The 17,199-nt window shown below is 45.2% G+C and overlaps 2 protein-coding genes across 6 annotated transcripts in view; both read left to right on the top strand.

Annotated features, from left to right (window-relative positions):
* LOC124113488 (POC1 centriolar protein homolog A-like) overlaps positions 1-17,199 on the top strand; it is a 31,300-nt gene that overhangs the window by 8,060 nt on the left and 6,041 nt on the right. The window contains exons 7-13 of one of the 4 annotated variants that reach the window (XM_046473854.2): positions 10,986-11,093; positions 11,313-11,428; positions 12,420-12,553; positions 13,273-13,341; positions 15,025-15,147; positions 16,455-16,538; positions 16,957-17,154. In XM_046473854.2, the coding sequence (XP_046329810.2) occupies positions 10,986-11,093; positions 11,313-11,428; positions 12,420-12,553; positions 13,273-13,341; positions 15,025-15,147; positions 16,455-16,538; positions 16,957-17,154 (832 nt within the window). The remainder of the gene's footprint in view (positions 1-10,985; positions 11,094-11,312; positions 11,429-12,419; positions 12,554-13,272; positions 13,342-15,024; positions 15,148-16,454; positions 16,539-16,956; positions 17,155-17,199) is intronic. The other 3 variants (XM_048397126.1, XM_046473856.2, XM_048397129.1) reach the window with 3 other exon arrangements.
* On the top strand, positions 7-3,190 carry LOC125381038. Of its 2 annotated transcripts, none has more exons than XR_007221658.1 (2): positions 7-863; positions 3,067-3,190. XR_007221658.1 is itself a non-coding variant. In XM_048397130.1 (2 exons), exons 1-2 carry the CDS (start codon positions 641-643, stop codon positions 2,585-2,587), a joined length of 1,059 nt encoding a protein of 352 aa, XP_048253087.1. In that variant the 5' UTR covers positions 32-640; the 3' UTR covers positions 2,588-2,706. The 2 variants fall into 2 exon arrangements, 1 of the variants encoding a protein (XP_048253087.1); XM_048397130.1 differs by lacking the exon at positions 3,067-3,190 and adding an exon at positions 1,752-2,706 and having other exon boundaries at positions 32-863.

Below are 17,199 nucleotides of genomic sequence, written 5' to 3' on the forward strand. Positions count from 1 at the left end.
AGGCCAATATAGCTGCACAGTTATTTACACGATAAGTAGAGGATATTAAGGCCAGACACGGCACCTAAAATTGACATAACTGCTTCAATATGTCAAAATCAAGATTTTGATTTTTTTCGCATATATAATACATGTACTTTGTGATGCAACATGTTTTTTACGATATTGTGTACATTTACTGAATAAAAAACGTTATTAAAATCATAATGTGTGGTATTGTTTTTAAATATGATCGTAATCAACGTGGAAAAACCTGAACTTTCACTCATGACAACGCCCCCGTAGCTGTAACGAACCCCTTCATGTTATACATCGATAGAAAGCTGATCGTTTCCGCCATGTTTCTGTGCAAAAACATTCTAAAAATAGATATTCCACGTGAGGCTATCGTCACTTTTCCCGCGAGTGATTTTGTACGTAAACTACCATTTAAGGAGAAATATCCCATAATGCAACATTCGGGAATATTCGTTCGATCCAAATAAAGTAAAACGTATCCCACAATGCACCATTCGGCTTAGCAACAAAACTTCGGCCTTTTCCGGTAGGTATACAAAATGGCGGCTGCTCAGCGAAAAGTTTGACAGGTAAACATCGTTTTTGATATTTTCTTGACTGAAAATTGTTGTATTTTTTAAAAATGAGGGCAAAACACGGGGCACAACACGCCTATGGTAAGAATAAGAGGCGAAGGGCAAGTCAGTTGAAGGAGGCACGTTCGAAATGCGGTGTTAGAGTTACGACCCGTGTTGACAGCGCGATCGACCCTGTGTCAGATTCTGACAGCTTTGACGTTTTGGATACATCGGAATCATCCGGGGACCACGCCGTTGAGGAAAAAATCCCCGTTGGAGACAATGAAGGTGAGAATTCTTTTTCATTGAATGCAACTTCATGCAGCGACATAAAATTATCAAAATTTAAAGCTGCTGAAAATATCAAATCTCCCGTGCTTGACAATGAACCCAAACCTCAATGGATGTTAATTGACATGAGACAAATGAATTTATTTTTTCAAGAGATTGATTGCCCATCATGTCACGAACAGGGGTCTTTGTTGTTTGAAAAGAGTGACAATTTTGATAGATTTGGATTTGCTGTAAATATTATGTTGACATGCCAAAACTGTCAGATGTGTGTTGACAAAAATTACACTTCACAAAGGTCAGGTAATAAATCGGGTACCAATCCCTTTCAGGTGAATGACATTTTTATGCTCTTTCTGTCAGAGGTAGGACTTGGACATGCTGCTATGAAAAAGTTTTGTCTGGTTTTTGGAATGGAAGGTCTCCATCCAAAGACATTTCAACACAAACAAAACATTCTTTCACAGGTTGTTGTTGAAAATACTGAGGAAGTTTTGACTCAGAGTGTTGAAATTATCAAACATGCTTATGGTGAGCAACAGACAGTTTCAAATGATGTACCTTTAGACATTACTGTCAGTTATGACGGATCATGGCAGAAGAGAGGCCACACTTCAAATTATGGTGTTGGGGCGGTTATTGATGTTTTGACAGGTCTAGTGATTGATTATGAAGTCCTGTCAAAATACTGCCATGCATGTACCCTTCATATCAACAGTCTAGGACAGGACACCACAGAGTTCAGACAGTGGTATGAAGGACATGCTGGTAGGTGTTGCCAAAATTATGAAGGTAGTTCCAATGCCATGGAAGTTGAAGCCGCTAAGAGGCTATGGTCCCGTTCTTTGGAAAAGCATAATATACGTTACACATGTATACTTTCAGATGGTGACAGCAAAACCCACAAGGCAATCAACGACCTTCAACCCTATGGACCAGACATCAGTATTGACAAGGAAGACTGTGTTAACCATGCTCATAAAAGGATGGGCACTGCTCTTCTGAAATTGTCAAAAGAGTTGAGATTGGGTGGTAGGGGCAAAGGAAAGCTGACTAAAGACAAAGCTCTTAAATTTCAGTATTATTACCGCTTTGCCATCACTAACAATGTTGGTAACATTGATGGTACAAGGAATGCAATCTGGGCAAGTTTGTTTCATTGCATGTCAACCGATGATTCTCCCCATCACACTAGATGTCCCACTGGTCCCTCAAGTTGGTGTTTTTATAATAGAGCACTGGCTAATGATCTTGAGCCTCCTGCTCACGCAGACAACATCAGACATTTTCTCGATGCAGAAATTGCAGAAAAGATGGTACCTGTGTATCAAAGAATGTCTGATGAAAACCTCCTTAAGAGGATGGTGAAAGGCAAGACACAGAATGCTAATGAATGCTTGCATTCCGTGATCTGGTCCCGTTGTCCGAAGACCGTCTTTGTGGGTGCAAGGCGGTTGCATCGGGCAGTGGCGTCTGCAATAGCTTCGTTCAATGAGGGTACTTGTCACATTACTCAGGTAATGAACAAGCTTGCAATAGAAGCTAATGAAATAACAGCAGCTTCTGTTGAAAGACTTGATAATGTGAGAACCCTCAAAGCAAGGAAGCAAAGCCAGGAGACATCTAAGATGGAACGTAGTGAAAAGTGGGAGGCTAAAAAAAGGGACCGAGTTCATGTTGAGGCAGCTGAAGGCTTGTTGTATGGTGCTGGGGAGTTTTAAGTCCTGTTATTTCTTTGCACATGCATTGTTTTATGTATCTTGAATACATCCCATCAGTAAACTAAGATTTTGTAAGTGTTTAATAGGTGCTTTAGGAAGAAAACCATATACAAACTTATTTCCTCATTTTCTCCATTAACGTCATTTTGGATCTTAGTGAACATAGATCTCAACCGTTATTGGCCCGATTTGAATGAAATTTGGTGTACATATAGGCAGAGGACTACTTTACACAATAACAGAGAGACTTTTTAAAATTTGTTGGCCATTTTGATTTTAAAAAATAAATTATGGGTAAAAATCAACCTAAAAAGTGTGAAATTTTGAAAAATTATTTTAAAAATATATTCCAGTCTTTTTTTAATTTTTCTTTCTGTCATTGTACCCAACACCATACAAGCTTTGTTATACAATTGAAATTATATAAATATCTTTATTGGTCTTAGAGAAAAACTGAAACTAATTTCCATCTTTTTCAGGCTTGCGGCGGCCATCTTGGATGTTTCCATGGCAACCGGTGGCAACATCACCTGGAAAAGACTCCATTTCAATTGTTAATATGTATACCTCAAAGTTGTAACCAATTAAAACTAACAAATACTTGTGAAGCATTTTGTCAACTGTAAGGTGCAGTGTCTGGCCTTAAAGAGCATCTGGGTCCTACCTTGATCATGGACCTGTTGAGAATCTCATGATCATATCAGATACTAGATTTTACCTTATCCTGACCTATACTATTGCCTCTCAACTTGTTTCTGAAAGTAGTGGAAACTTCCGGAACCGTGTTCCTGGAGATCAGAAAGAAACAGCTCTCCTGAATGCATGCCTGGTCTGTGCATGCACACTGGAAACATGTCATGTAGCCGTTATACTCATCACTCTCTCATTTTTCCGTTGAGTGGTTGGGGAATAATTTCCTGAGCTTTTGAATCGGAGCCATCCTATCAAAATTAACTCTCTTTTTTTTCTCTTATCCTGCATTACTACCTTAATGCTTCTACTGCTGTTTTATTTTACTTCGTAGACAGAGCTGTGAGAGGTCCTGGCTACAGAAGTTGTTGTACCCACTAGTTGTGTAGCTTCCTTCCTCCACCTTTGGGGTACATCTACAATCAGTCTGAATTTAAACCAGCTAAAACAGGCAATTAACAGCCTAGGCGCAGCTCTCTTAAGGCCCCTCACACTTCTTCTTCCTCCCTTCGTGGCAAAGGTCATGAACATACAAGGCAATTATTAACCCGGCTGTCGCCAACACAAGCCCAGGGGTGGTGACGGCAGAGGCAGGCGCTGTTATCCTGGTATCTCCCACCCACCCCCTCGTCCCAATCATAGACACACCTGTAGTTTGGGGGCCAAGTGGACAATTCTTCATGATCCCTTGTTTATCACCATCATCCTTTGTCTGGGGTACTGGTTCTCTCCCATAGCAGACCCAGCCCATGGCGGACTCCCACCCCCTCATCAGGCGGACTCCCAAGCCCTCATCAGGCTGACTCCCGACCCCTCATCAGGCGGACTCCCACCCCCTCATCAGGCAGACTCCCACCCCCTCATCAGGCGGACTCCCACCCCTCGTCAGGCAGACTCCCACCCCTCATCAGGCGGACTCCCACCCCCTCATCAGGTGGACTCCCACCCCCTCATCAGGCGGACTCCCACCCTCTCATCAGGCTCAGCACTTGCTCCCGACCATTCAGCATCTGGGGCTCAAGCAGGCGGTTGAGATTGTTCACGATCCAGTGGGGCATTAAGGAATCTATTCCCCCGTGTTCCTGGAGCCCAAGAAGGACTTGGATAACACACAATCACGCCATCTTGAACAAGCATCACCTGGAATGTCCTCCCTACTTTCATCTAACTTCTTGGAGACTGCTCATGACTAGAATCAATGTCAACGATTCGCTGTTCAGTCGCGACCTACAGGACGCTTATCTTCATGTGCCCTCTCCCACTCTGCAGTAAGCAGAAATCTATTTTCCACAGCGAACTTTACAAAATCAGATTTACTCCTCTCTTTCACATGTAGGAGGTGGCACCCCATTATGATATAAAGAAGAAATAAGAGGAATATCATGTTTCTAAGGGGTTATCTGAACCACTCACAAGTGGAACCCACCACCTTCCATGGGATTCAGGCAAAAGTATGAGTCAGGATAAGGCAAAATGTGTATTTTTGTAAATAAAAATATCATTTATACTTATCCTGCCTCAAACGCTATAGCACTCACCCAGCCTTCCTGGGCACCCAGCTCCCCTGTGTCTTAGCCATTAGGTAAGGGAAATGTGAGATTCTCTTTCTGATTAAATCCTCCTTGGGGCACTTATTGCATTTTCCTTGCTCAAGAAAATCTACATGACATAGTTGTAACCATTTTCCTTAATAAAAAATGTTACCACACAAAAAACTTCGTTTTTGTATGATATACGACCACCCTTACGGGGCCTCACCCCCAACGGCGCCTCACGCCAGGGGGAGCAACTCTCACCCAAATCACTTTCCTTATGTCATCTGTAAGAGACAGACGTGTTGATTTTTCACACAAGACAAAAATAAGAGAAATCTATCGTTCGACAAGAACCATGGCTGACCAAACTGTATGTATGGTACATTTCTTTCATTGCAAAGGCGTAATACCTCGCATTGTGAAGTTATAGAGTTGTAATAATACACCACGTGCACGGTACCTTTGAATTCAAATGGCCGTAATGGCGTCCATATTGTAGTTCCACGGGCTGATACATGTAACACCAAGGCCATTAAGAAACGGCTTGGGGTTTTGTTATATCATACAGCATTGGTCTACAATTTTTTCCTTTACAAAACCCAAGGTGGTGTGTTAATTCATAAACTACACTTACCTTTTTTACGGGTTTTACACCTTAGCGCGTAACACGCCCCTTTGGTGTTATAATTATACTACGACATTGGCTATTAGTATCGCGTTACAAATCGCATTCTACATTACGCCTTTGCTTCTAGTTTCACAATTTATGCACGTATCTTTCCGATCTTTATATCGCACTGATACACGTTGATACCCTTCCCGCCCACCTCAGAAATTACGGTCTTGTTTACAAGACCTTCAAACTGTGTACGGGTTGTTCTAAGACAGACACGAACGCTGCCTAATATGTCTGGCGGAGGACATTGCCTTTACCCCCCGGGGCCCCCAAAAAGAGACAAGTTGACTTGTTCCACTTTAAAGAGGTCTATTAAAGGCGGGGTAGATATCAGATCTACTAAGACATTCACCCCCCCCTCCCCATCTAAAAAGGGTAGTAAGCACTGCACCCTCTCCTGCACTGTCTTTGGCAGACTTTTCTGCGTTACTTAAGTCGCAGATGGCGTCGATGATGGAGGAGGTAAAGTCTCAGCTCCGAGAGGAGATGCGGACCGAGCCTTCCCCGTTGTCGGCGCCGGACGCGGCTTCGAGACCTTGTGATATGCCCGGCGTCGGCCGAGGCAGGCCACTTGGTCTCGGGGACGATCTCAGACCGGGCTTCGGCGCTGGCTCGAGGTCGTTCCCCAGCGGAGGGGTGGCGGGCGCCGGCCCGTGCACTACCGACGCACAATTTTCCCTAGCGGAGCCAGACGCCTCTTCCGAGGCCGAGGCTTCCACTAGTGGATACCTAGCCCGGAGCCAGGTTGGTTCCCTTTTGTCTCGGGGACGATCCGAGACCGAGCTTCGGCTCCGGCTCGAGGTCGCTCCCCAGCGTAGTGGTGGCGGGCACCGGCCCGTGCACTACCGACGCACAATTTTCCCTAGCGGAGCCAGACGCCTCTTCCGAGGCCGAGGCTTCCACTAGTGGATGCATAGCCCGGCGCCACTTGAACCCCCGGCACCTCGGCACCGGGACTCGGCCTCGGGCCGGGTGCAGAGACACGTGCGGGACAGGATTGTCCAGGTACTGCCTCAGGTGGCTGCGCCCATGCCAGAGTCGGAGACACCCAACTTGACTAAGGTCAAGCAGGGCCGTCGGTTGCCCCCCCTTTCCCGTGTGCGGTGCGGAGTTGAAGGCTGCTTACATATGCTTCGAGGAGCAATATCATAATGCATGCCAACAGCTCCGTGTGTCCGTACACTCCGCGTATCTGTCGGCTGTACAGAGGGAGTTAGCGGGAGAGGGGCCGGCCGACTCTTCGGAGTTGGCCGCGCAACTAACGGAAGTTCAGTTATCTTGCGCGGGACGCTATTCGTAGCTGTGCCTCGCAGATGATGTGCGCTGTTATGGGCATGCGCAGGCGGTGGATGTCGGTATCTAAATACTCGACTTACACACGCCAAGACCTACTTGCTTTGCCGTATAAGAGGGTGCCACCCTCTTCCCTGGGGCTCAGCAGGTGGTCCGAGAGGCTGCTCAATTGTATACTTCCATCAAAGACTCATAAGGCCTTGTTGGAGGTACCAAGCGTTAAAACCGCATAAGGTATAAGGGCGCCGGGAGGAGCAAGAGAGGCACGGGCCGGGGCAAGGCAGCTGGTCGAGGCCAACAGCTTTTTCGCGGGGCTGGGAACGATGGGTTCCCATTAGCGCCCGAAGAGCCCCGGGTGAACCCACAGTCGCAAGTTATCGAACTGCCGACAGCCGGGGTCCACTGCCTCCAGCCGGATGTCCCCGTAGGCGGCCGACTGGCTCTATTCCTGAAGGAATGGGAGACAGTTACATCACAATCCCCGGACCCCGTCCATTTTAAGGGATGGCCATTTGCCTCGGTGGAAAACTCATCCGCTCCTCCACTTTTCCGGGATAAAGCACACTCCGGTGGTTACTAAGAGCTCTATTGCAATCCCTGAGTCAGATAGCTACACAACAAGTGATAGATATTCTGATCACTATAGGGTGTATGGTCAATCTCAAGAAGTCAGATCTGAGCCCCACTCAGAATCTAGTCTTCCTAGTGGCTAATTTCAACACGGTGAGAGGACGTGTATCTCTGTCACAAGATATCAAGTCCCTTAAGCGCAAGTCACACTGCTCGTACATGGCTCCAGTTACTGGACAACATGGCGGCGACAGTGGATTTGGTCTGGCGGGCGCGCTTGAGAATGAGTCCCATTCAACAAGCACTTCGTCGACTTTGGGCGAACTCGGAAGATCTCGAGACTGTGCTCGAGACTCCGTAGTGGCTCATAACACCTCCAGTGGTGGACCGAGGTCGGGAATCACTCCCGTTCCGTCTCTCACAGTTCAAACAGACGCGTCACTCTCCGACTGGGGAGGCGTTCTGAATGATCACACTGCCTCGGGACTATGGTCCCAGCAGGAGATCAAACTGCATATCAATGTGCTAGAACTGAGAGCGGTCAGGTTGGTGTTCCAACGCTTCCCGGATCTGCTTCGTGGCCAAGTGGTTCGTCTAGAGATGGACAACCAAACGGCGATGACTTACATCCGGAAGCAGGGGGGAACGGCGTCTCCGTCGCTTCGACGAAAGACGTGGCAGTTCCTACTATAGTGCGACTCTCACGATATCAGGGTGCTACCTGTTTATCTCCCGGGGGTGGACAACGTCCGTGCGGACGCTCTGCCTTGCCGGATCCTCGCTCCTCACGAGTGGAGGCTCGACCCGGGGATATTCGGGATTTTCTCCCTGTTATACAGGTCATTACAGGTGGATCTGTTTGCGTCTGGGTTAAATAACCAGACACCAACGTTCTGCTCCCGAGTCCACGACCCGAGGTCGGTGGCACCGGACGCCTTTCAGCTAGATTGGACGGACAGTTCTGTGGGCATTCTCCCCAGTACCTCTGATTTCCAAGGTCCTGTCTCAGCTAGGCACTCAGCCTGCGCGACTTATTGTGCTCCTGGCACCTCTTTAGTCGGCGCAGAGTGGGTTTCCAGTAATACTCAGGTTTCTGGCTCAGCCTCCTGTTATATTACCTTTACGACCGGACCTCCTATCCCAGAACGGGGCCCTCCACCCGAATTTCAGGATTCAATTTGTGGCTTGGCCACTGTCAGGAATCGCCTCCAGAAGAGCGGTATTCCTGCACGAGTTGCAGACACAATACTGGCTTCGCGGAGGGATTCGACAAACGTTCAGTACGATAGATAGGCCTGCTATGCGCCCTGGTGTGTCGATAGAGGGATTGCAGATCTTTTTTCTGCAGATCTCGTATCCGTGCTTGAGTTTCTCCAGTCGCGACTAGATGACGGCCTGGCCGCATCAACAGTCCGAGGGTACTCTACAGCTATCACAGCTTTTCACGTCCCTGTCGACGGGGCACTTCTGGGTGCACACCCATTAGTGCAGCGCTTTTTAGCAGGTGTGGACAGGATCCGACCGCCAGTCCGGCGGATCAGTCATTCTCGATTGGCTGTCCGATCCTTCCTTTCGGGATCTGTCGTCTCTCTCTCTTCAGCTGTTGAGCTGGGAGACGGCGTTCCTTGTGGTGGTAACGTCCGGCAGACGGGTAGGCGACATTCGTGTTATGTCAGCCGATCCCAAAAATAACTGTCTTCCATGGGGTCGATAAATATCACCGGGACAGTCAGTTTTCGTCTACCGGACTATTACCGTCCTAGGGTCGCACACGATTCCACGTGAACGGCTCCTATTGAGCTACCTGCTCTTTCACAGCCTTCCTCGTCGGGGACCACTGCAAGACATGCTCATGTCTTGGATGTCCGCACGACTCTCAAGGCCTATATCAGCAGAAATATGGGTGTCCGTAAGGATAACCAACTATTTTGCTGTTACTGCGGTAGGAAGGTTGGCTCACCTGCGAGTAAACAATCTATCTCGAGGTGGATAGTTTCAACCATTTGTACAGCGTATACGCTTACAGGCAGGGACCCCCCTACCAGGTTGAAGGCTCATTAGGTTAGAGCAGTGGCTGCGTCAAAAGCGTACGCCGCGGCTCTGCCCATTGAGCAGATCTGCTCCGCGGCTATTTGGAGCCAGCCGAGCACGATTCATCAAACCTTACCAACTCGACAAACACTCAAGCGAGCGTACTCGGTTTGGTCAGTCAGTTCTCCGAACTGGGCAAAGTTCTAATCTCTAGCTGATTGAGCATTCGAGGTTTTAGACAGTCTTCCGGTTATACTGCTCAGTAATGGTCCGGATTTTATCTTCTGCGGTCAATAAATATCAGTCCTTACTACTCGATAATATTCGTATTTTGCGCACGCACTCCTTCGATCCTCGGGGACCCTCTGGCCCAGCTCAGCGCTGGTTATGGTCTCTCGTGATCTACGCCCTTATATCACTTGTTAAAAAAAAGTGTGTGGGGGGGGTGGGAGGTGTTTCGAGTTCTCAACTTATGACAAGCCGCAAAAACAGGCTTTATCATAATATATGGTCGACCACGCCCTGTCTCTAGCCCCCGCCTTTCGACGGTGGTGCCTCACGATAAGGTTGGTTCCATTTATTGAACTCAATATTTTATTCTGTTGAATAATCAAAAAGGATGTATTTATTTACGCCTGTTGCTGACGGATGCCACTTCCTAGATTATCTCTGGGAGTCTGTCTTGATGCAATAAGTGCCCCAAGGAGGATTTAATCAGAAAGAGAATTTTACAAACCAGTAGAGGTTATGAATTCTCTGATGAAATCCTCCTTGGGGCACGGCCACCCACCTCCCCACATTCCGTCAGCATTTGACATATGGAAAGTGATTTGGGTGAGAGTTGCTCCCCCTGGCGTGAGGCGCCGTTGGGGGTGAGGCCCCGTAAGGGTGGTCGTATATCATACAAAAACGAAGTTTTTTGTGTGGTAACATTTTTTATTAAGGAAAATGGTTACAACTATGTCATGTAGATTTTCTTGAGCAAGGAAAATGCAATAAGTGCCCCAAGGAGGATTTCATCAGAGAATTCATAACCTCTACAGGTTTGTAAAAGTGACTAGTATGCTGGCTTGGTCACGTGTTTCTGGTGCACATGTGCAGACCAGGGGTGCATTCGGGTGAGCTGTTTTTTCAGTTCTCTGGGAAGAAAGTTCATTAAGTTTTCGTTACCTGAGTAAACGAGTTGAGATGGCTATAGTATGAGTATGATATGTATAAATGAGAATTTTACTCTGAAACATACATTTTGGGGCATCTTTTGTAAACAAATTAGCTGTCACCTCTGAAACCACCCTGACAACTTTGTTAATGAATAGAAGTAAAACAAAGTGAGCAACGCACAAAGTTAATTGTATCTTCATTTGTTAATTGATTAGCAAGAAATATGTAAGTCGTGATATATGAGTTTGTCTCTGTAAGAATACTGCTGTCTAGTGTACGAATACCTTCATATGTTGTGTATGAATACCTTCATATGTTGTGTATGAATACCTTCATGTGTTGTGTGTGAATACCTTCATATGTCGTCTACGAATACTTTCATATCTTGTGTACAAATACCGTCTTATTTTGTGTATGAACACTTTCATATGTTGTGCTGCAGGTTTTCTCCGGACAATCGGTTGCTGGTTTCCGGCAGTGATGACAAGACCGTGCGGCTATGGGACCGACAGAGCAAGGAATGCGTCCACACCTTCTACGAAACAGGAGGGTGAGTTGACAGTGGTGGATAGAGAATACCTAACGTAGGCATACGCGATATCGAAAAGGATGCATGTTGTCATTCTCTGTTGTGAGGTGTTGCTGTTTGCCTTGATTTCCTTGATACTCATGGGTTTTACTGAAGTGGTACATGTCTTGATGATGCAGACCTTCCCCCAGAGCAACATGCTGTGTTGTGTGTTCTGACTTGTGCGTGTTTGCTGTGCAGGTTTGTGAACCATGTAGAGTTCCACCCGAGCGGCACCTGCATCGCCTCGGCCAGCACGGACGGAGGAGTGAAGGTGTGGGACATCAGGATGAACAAGATACTGCAGAACCATGTCGGTACGTGATCCCTACACACAGGTGTTGCCGGAGGTTTTTTAAATTTTAACAGACGGCAGAACCTTACGTCATGTGACTTATGTTTATTGACAAGCAGAAGACGAGAATTTGAGATTTTGTAAATATTTGGTATTAGTGATCTACATCTATTTATCTGTGTTGGACATTTGTTTTTTCTGTACTTGCATATAATGCAGTAATTCAGAACATTTTTGTCAGCTGAGGTGTTGCAGTGTGTGTACATCATAAGTACCGCTGTGTGACTTCCTTTGAGACTTAATTAACAAGATATCATGATAATTACCATTATCCACAAATTTAAGTATCTGGTGTTTCTTCCCGAGGCAAGAGAGTAAACTGCCTTTAAAAGTCAAGTTTCCACCCTTGCCGAACTTGGATGGAATTACTTGGCTCGATCGTAGCGCCACCAGTGGCTACTACAAGTTATGTCCCTTCTAAGCCTTTCCTATGGACCAATCACATTCCACCTCTCGTATCACTTGCGTCTGCATCAAATCATCTGAGCACCTTGATTAAAAACATAAAAAGATATGAAAAAATATCTGCTGACAACGAGTTGGCGGTGCACATGCTTTGCAAATCCTGCAATCGATCGAAGTCTGCATGACAGTTTACGAAACGGATTTCGATTTCGGTGTGCGATTTTGATTGGACCATGCATAGACTCGTTAGTCCAGCCAAAATGCAACTCCATAATACCAGCCTTGTTCGGCAAGGGTGGAAACTGGACTTTTATAGTCTTGCCTCGGGAAGATGATAGGTCCCCAGTAACTTCTGCGTGTTGTGCGAGGTGACTAAATAGATCGGGTTGTCAGGTAGGGTCCTGGTTGTCAGCATGCCATCGTAACCAATGTTCCCTGGACCGGACTCAAATACTCCCAGACCGCCATCACATAGTTAAAATATTGCTGTGTGCATCGTTAAGCAACAAAAGCAACTTCCCATGTCTTTAACATTTGTGTTCGTCCAGCTCACACCGCCGCCGTCAACAGCCTGTCCTTCCACTCCAGCGGCAACTACCTCCTCACAGGCTCCGACGATGCCACGGTCAAGATATTCGACCTGTTGGAGGGCAGGATCTTCTACACTCTACACGGCCATCAGGTACTGGTCAATTCCCCACATTGTCAAAGGAGACCGCAACAAACCGAGCTCGCATGCATGATTTACTGGGTTCGGTTCCATTGAAAATGTGGCGGGTTTTAATCTTTGTGTTGCACACTTTATGGGAATTGTGTCATGTTTGTAATTTGCTGTTTCTATTTAAAGTGTGTACTTATTCCATAGTTTGGTTGCTCTCTGCTGGTTTTCGTTGCTAGACCTGAATACAGTCAATGGTAACAGAAGCAGAGCTTCAGATATCTTTTTGAGCAATTGAGTTTTTACTCTAGGGTTTCTATTTTAATTGGGTTATTTCAATTTTCATTGGGAAATATAATTTCACTCATTTATTGATCACTCTATTGGTTTTTTCCCAAAATGAGTAAGCAATATAAAAATAATGAAATAATGTTTTAGATGTATATAAGTGTCATAAGTAAAGACTTGACTCGGAAAGTAAATTAGCTTGTAATTGTGTTTAGAAAATTAACTCTGTTGTACGCATGCTGAAAAAACTTTATACGGTATTTATGCACGCTGTTTTAAAAAATTTGCGTTTTCCATTTAATGCATGCGTTTATGTACGCAAGGAAATTGAAAGTAATTGGGTTTTGAATAGTTTTGGGGGGTATTTTATGCAAATACGCAGCTTATCTGTAACTCTGCTGATGTCATTCAAACCAGCTGGTGTATTTGATATTAACATGTGTGTTTCATTTTAGGGCCCAGTGACTGCTGTGGCATTTTCAAGAAATGGAGAGTATTTCTCAACAGGTGGTGCAGACGAACAGGTGGGTTTATTGTGAAGCTTCTGGATATTGTCTCAAGGGAGATAATTTTGACATTCTGGGTATTGTCTCCCTTGCACCACTAGGCCTCATGCAGATTTGATGGCTTTAACACTGTGGCAGGGGGCACAGAAACATTTCCCAGCTGTAGATGCAGAAATGTGATGCCCTCTCAAAACTATGAAAGCTGATGTAGTTTCCTGTCACAACCAAGTTCTCACATTTTTCTATGGGTTCAAGTGTGGTTAGGTTTTTAAGGTAGCACACTATTTGGAAGTGGATTGAACACTTGAACTAAGGGCATGAAAACGATTCAGAATCCAACAATAGGTCCCTGATTTCTCTCCTGTCAACAGGGGTTAAAAAAATACCATTGCCCAATCCCCGTGACAAATAATGTTTAGATGTCGGGCGAGGAATATACGTTTTCTAGCATGCCCGTGGACAAGTGGAGCACACAAAATGAACTGGGTCAAGAATGTAATCATGTGATCATGTGACGATATTTCATTGGCTAATATTTTGCTGATGTCCCTGACTGGCAACCAATTTGCATACAGTTACACCAGTCAACCAATGGGATTAAAACACATCGATGTCCGGCAAGTCATCAATGAGAAGCAGGCTTGTTTCATTGATAAATCATAGTAACACTTCCATATATGGCACATGCTTCTTGAAAATTGAATGAAGGACAGTTGACTACATGTCTTGGAATTTGTAATGCGAGGTAGGTCTTGTGCTGACTTGTGAAGATTTGTTAGGCCTACCGCATATCGCTGTCTATAAAGCAACCCCACGTATAAGACGACCCCCCTGTACAAGCCTTTAAAATCGATGCTAATTTATATACCCCATCTATAAAGCGAATCGGAATGAAGCACGTCACCAGACATACACAATCCCTACATTTGCAATAAAAACGTGTTTGTCTTCCGCATTCAGCGAATTCAGGGAAACGAACAGATCATACCAATTAAACTTGGTCAATACACATTCAAAGTTTGAGGTAAAAAACACTAGACATGATCATTTACCGATTACATTCTATTTCCAGTTCTGATAGGCATTGGTTTATATGCAGAGATTAAGATTACCGTGTGTATTTTCTCGTAAACTAAGCCGGAAGTAGCAATCAGCTATACACACTTTTCTCAGAATCGATCGGTGATGGTTAATAACAACCCAATAATAGATCTATAACTTTAAAGAATTTTGAATCTGAAACTATTATTTTATTCGGAATAATTTATTCCAATGTAATACTATTTTACTGTACATATTTGAAATAAATTAATAACCATAAGTGTAGCAATTTTGGTACAGCTGATTGCTGTTGCCGGATAGTTTTTTTTTTATGGAATAATTTGTCTTATCACCAATGCGGTGATCAGCTGATAATGTTGTTTTAGATGAGGGGAAAACATTGTGTCAGTGAAAGACTTGAGTTTATTAAGTATGAAAGTAAATTTTGGGAGCCATGCGTTCTCACACGCTATAACCGAGTTAGCGCTATATTGAGGGGCAGAATAGCAAGTACATTTTAATATAGGGCAAGTAAGAATGTTGGTCATACTTGCCCTTGGTCAAGTAACATTTTCCAAAAATTTTCAACGCCTGCTCCACTTGCTAGCTGTGTATGTCATGGACCTGTCACATGGCTCAAGTCCCAAATGTTTGTGGCAGGTGCTGGCCTGGAAGACCAACTTTGACCAGATAGACTTCAACCAGGTCTTGCCCCGACGATCCACCGCGCCCCCAACAGTGGAAGATATACCACCACGGTCGCAGAGGAAGTCGCCGAGAAGGGTAAGTGTCTGTTCCCTGTGCTCCTGGTGTCTGTTCCCTGTGCTCCTGGTGTCTGTACCCTGTGCTCCTGGTGTCTCTACCCTGTGCTCCTGGTGTCTACCCTGTGCTTCGTGTGTCTGTACCCTGTGCTCCTGGTGTCTGTACCCTGTGCTTCGTGTGTCTGTACCCTGTGCTCCTGGGCCCACTTGCACAAAGCGATCTTAGCGCTAAGACTATTGTAAGCCCATGTTAAAGTATGGGAGTTACAATCATCTTAGCACTAAGATCGCTTTGTGCAAGTGAGCCCTGGTGTCTGTACCCAGGCCTTGTGTGTCTGTACGCTGTGCCCCTGGTGTCTGTACCCTGTGCTCCTGGTGCCTGTACCCTGTGCTCCTGGTGCCTGTACCCTGTGCTCCTGGTGTCTATACCCTGTATTCCTGGTGTCTGTACCCTGTCTGGACTACTTCCACATTCCTGGGGAAACCCTGCGAATTCCCCATCACTAATAAATACAGAAGCATTGTTTCTCATTATTTGGACCTTTTTATCTTGAACTTAGCCTTTAAGCATACATGAGGATAAGTCAGAGAGTTTGATTGCAAGCCCCGTTCAAGGATATCCTCGCTACAACCAATCCTAGAAAACAAAACTAAGAAAAGCACATCCAAACTAACGTAGTATCGACTCGATCCTTGTCTAGACTACAGTGACAGTCAACAGCAATCTATGAATTTACCTTAGTATCTATCACCTTTCAGTGATTGACCAATTGATCAGTGATGACTAACACTTGTAATAGCCACAGGTTCATTAACAACTTTGGTAATCTCTCCAGTCACGTTTATAGTAAACGGCTAGTTTGGTGTCTTGTATGTGATATAAATGTATTATTGTGACTGACTCACTGAGGTAGTTCTTAACAGACCATTCTCATCCAATGATGGTATTATTTGAATTCTCATCATATGATGGTATTATTTGAATACATGTGTATCGGATGTCTAGCATGTGTATCGGATGTCTTGCATGTGTATTGGATGTCTTGCATGTGTATTGGATGTCTTGCATGTGTATCGGATGTCTTGCATGTGTATCGGATGTCTTGCATGTGTATTGGATGTCTTGCATGTGTATTGGATGTCTTGCATGTGTATCGGGTGTCTTGCATATGTATCCGATGTCTTGCATGTGTATTGGATGTCTTGCATGTGTATTGGATGTCTTGCATGTGTATTGGATGTCTTGCATGTGTATCGGGTGTCTTGCATATGTATCCGATGTCTTGCATGTGTATCGGATGTCCTACATAGGCACTGTATGTGTTTCAGCTTGATGCACGGTCAGAGGTTCGCTGCATGGATGATGAGGACCCGGGGGTCACTGATGTGGGCCCCGCCCTCTTCTCCTCCCAGGTAGACAGATGCGTGCATGGCGTGGGATGTTGGCCTCTATATAAAATTTGCTGTTGAAATACTGTATTCTCATGACAAATAATGCAGGGATAATTCTAGGCTGGGGCCTAATACATTTTGCCCATAAATTTGAAAAAAGGCCTACATTTTCAAATACAAGGGGCATTTTAACATTGGGCTGCATGAAATATTTGAAATTTTCACATAAAAGGCCCATGTCAGAAAATTCCTAGACTGAACCCTGATAATGTCTCTTGTTCATAGTTACTTTGATCACAATAATGACGTTTTTTTCTTTATTCAAAAATGAGCAACTTGACATTTTACTGCAGTGGTATTATCAGGCAGATAGACTTGCCTTGTGTTGTGTCTCCTTCATGTACTTCAGCACTGAGTTGTGTTTGTCTCTTTGTTTCAGCCAACACTGTCTAATGGTGTGTCAGATCACCTCCACTCGGACTATGACATGGCCTCCGCCCGGGACGTGGACACATCCATGTCACAGCGGTCGCGGGACTACACATCAGTCACACAGCCCCTGGAGTTGAGGTCAATACCGCCACAGCTCACTCAGTTCATGGAGAAGATTGCAGGCCAGCTAGACATACTGACTCAGGTAACATGCTCAAACATTTAGTTACAAGTCACTTCAGGCCAGCTA

Source organism: Haliotis rufescens, unplaced genomic scaffold (assembly GCF_023055435.1).
Source record: "Haliotis rufescens isolate VD_foot unplaced genomic scaffold, xgHalRufe1.0.p SCAF_16, whole genome shotgun sequence".
NCBI lineage: Eukaryota > Metazoa > Mollusca > Gastropoda > Lepetellida > Haliotidae > Haliotis > Haliotis rufescens.

Coding starts and splice junctions, on each gene's coding strand:
- LOC125381038 (XM_048397130.1), top strand. CDS start 641: ATGAGGGCAAAACACGGGGCACAACACGCCTATGGTAAGAATAAGAGG. Junction 864..1,751: donor CCCCGTTGGAGACAATGAAG/GTGAGAATTCTT, acceptor GTATACTTTCAG/ATGGTGACAGCAAAACCCAC.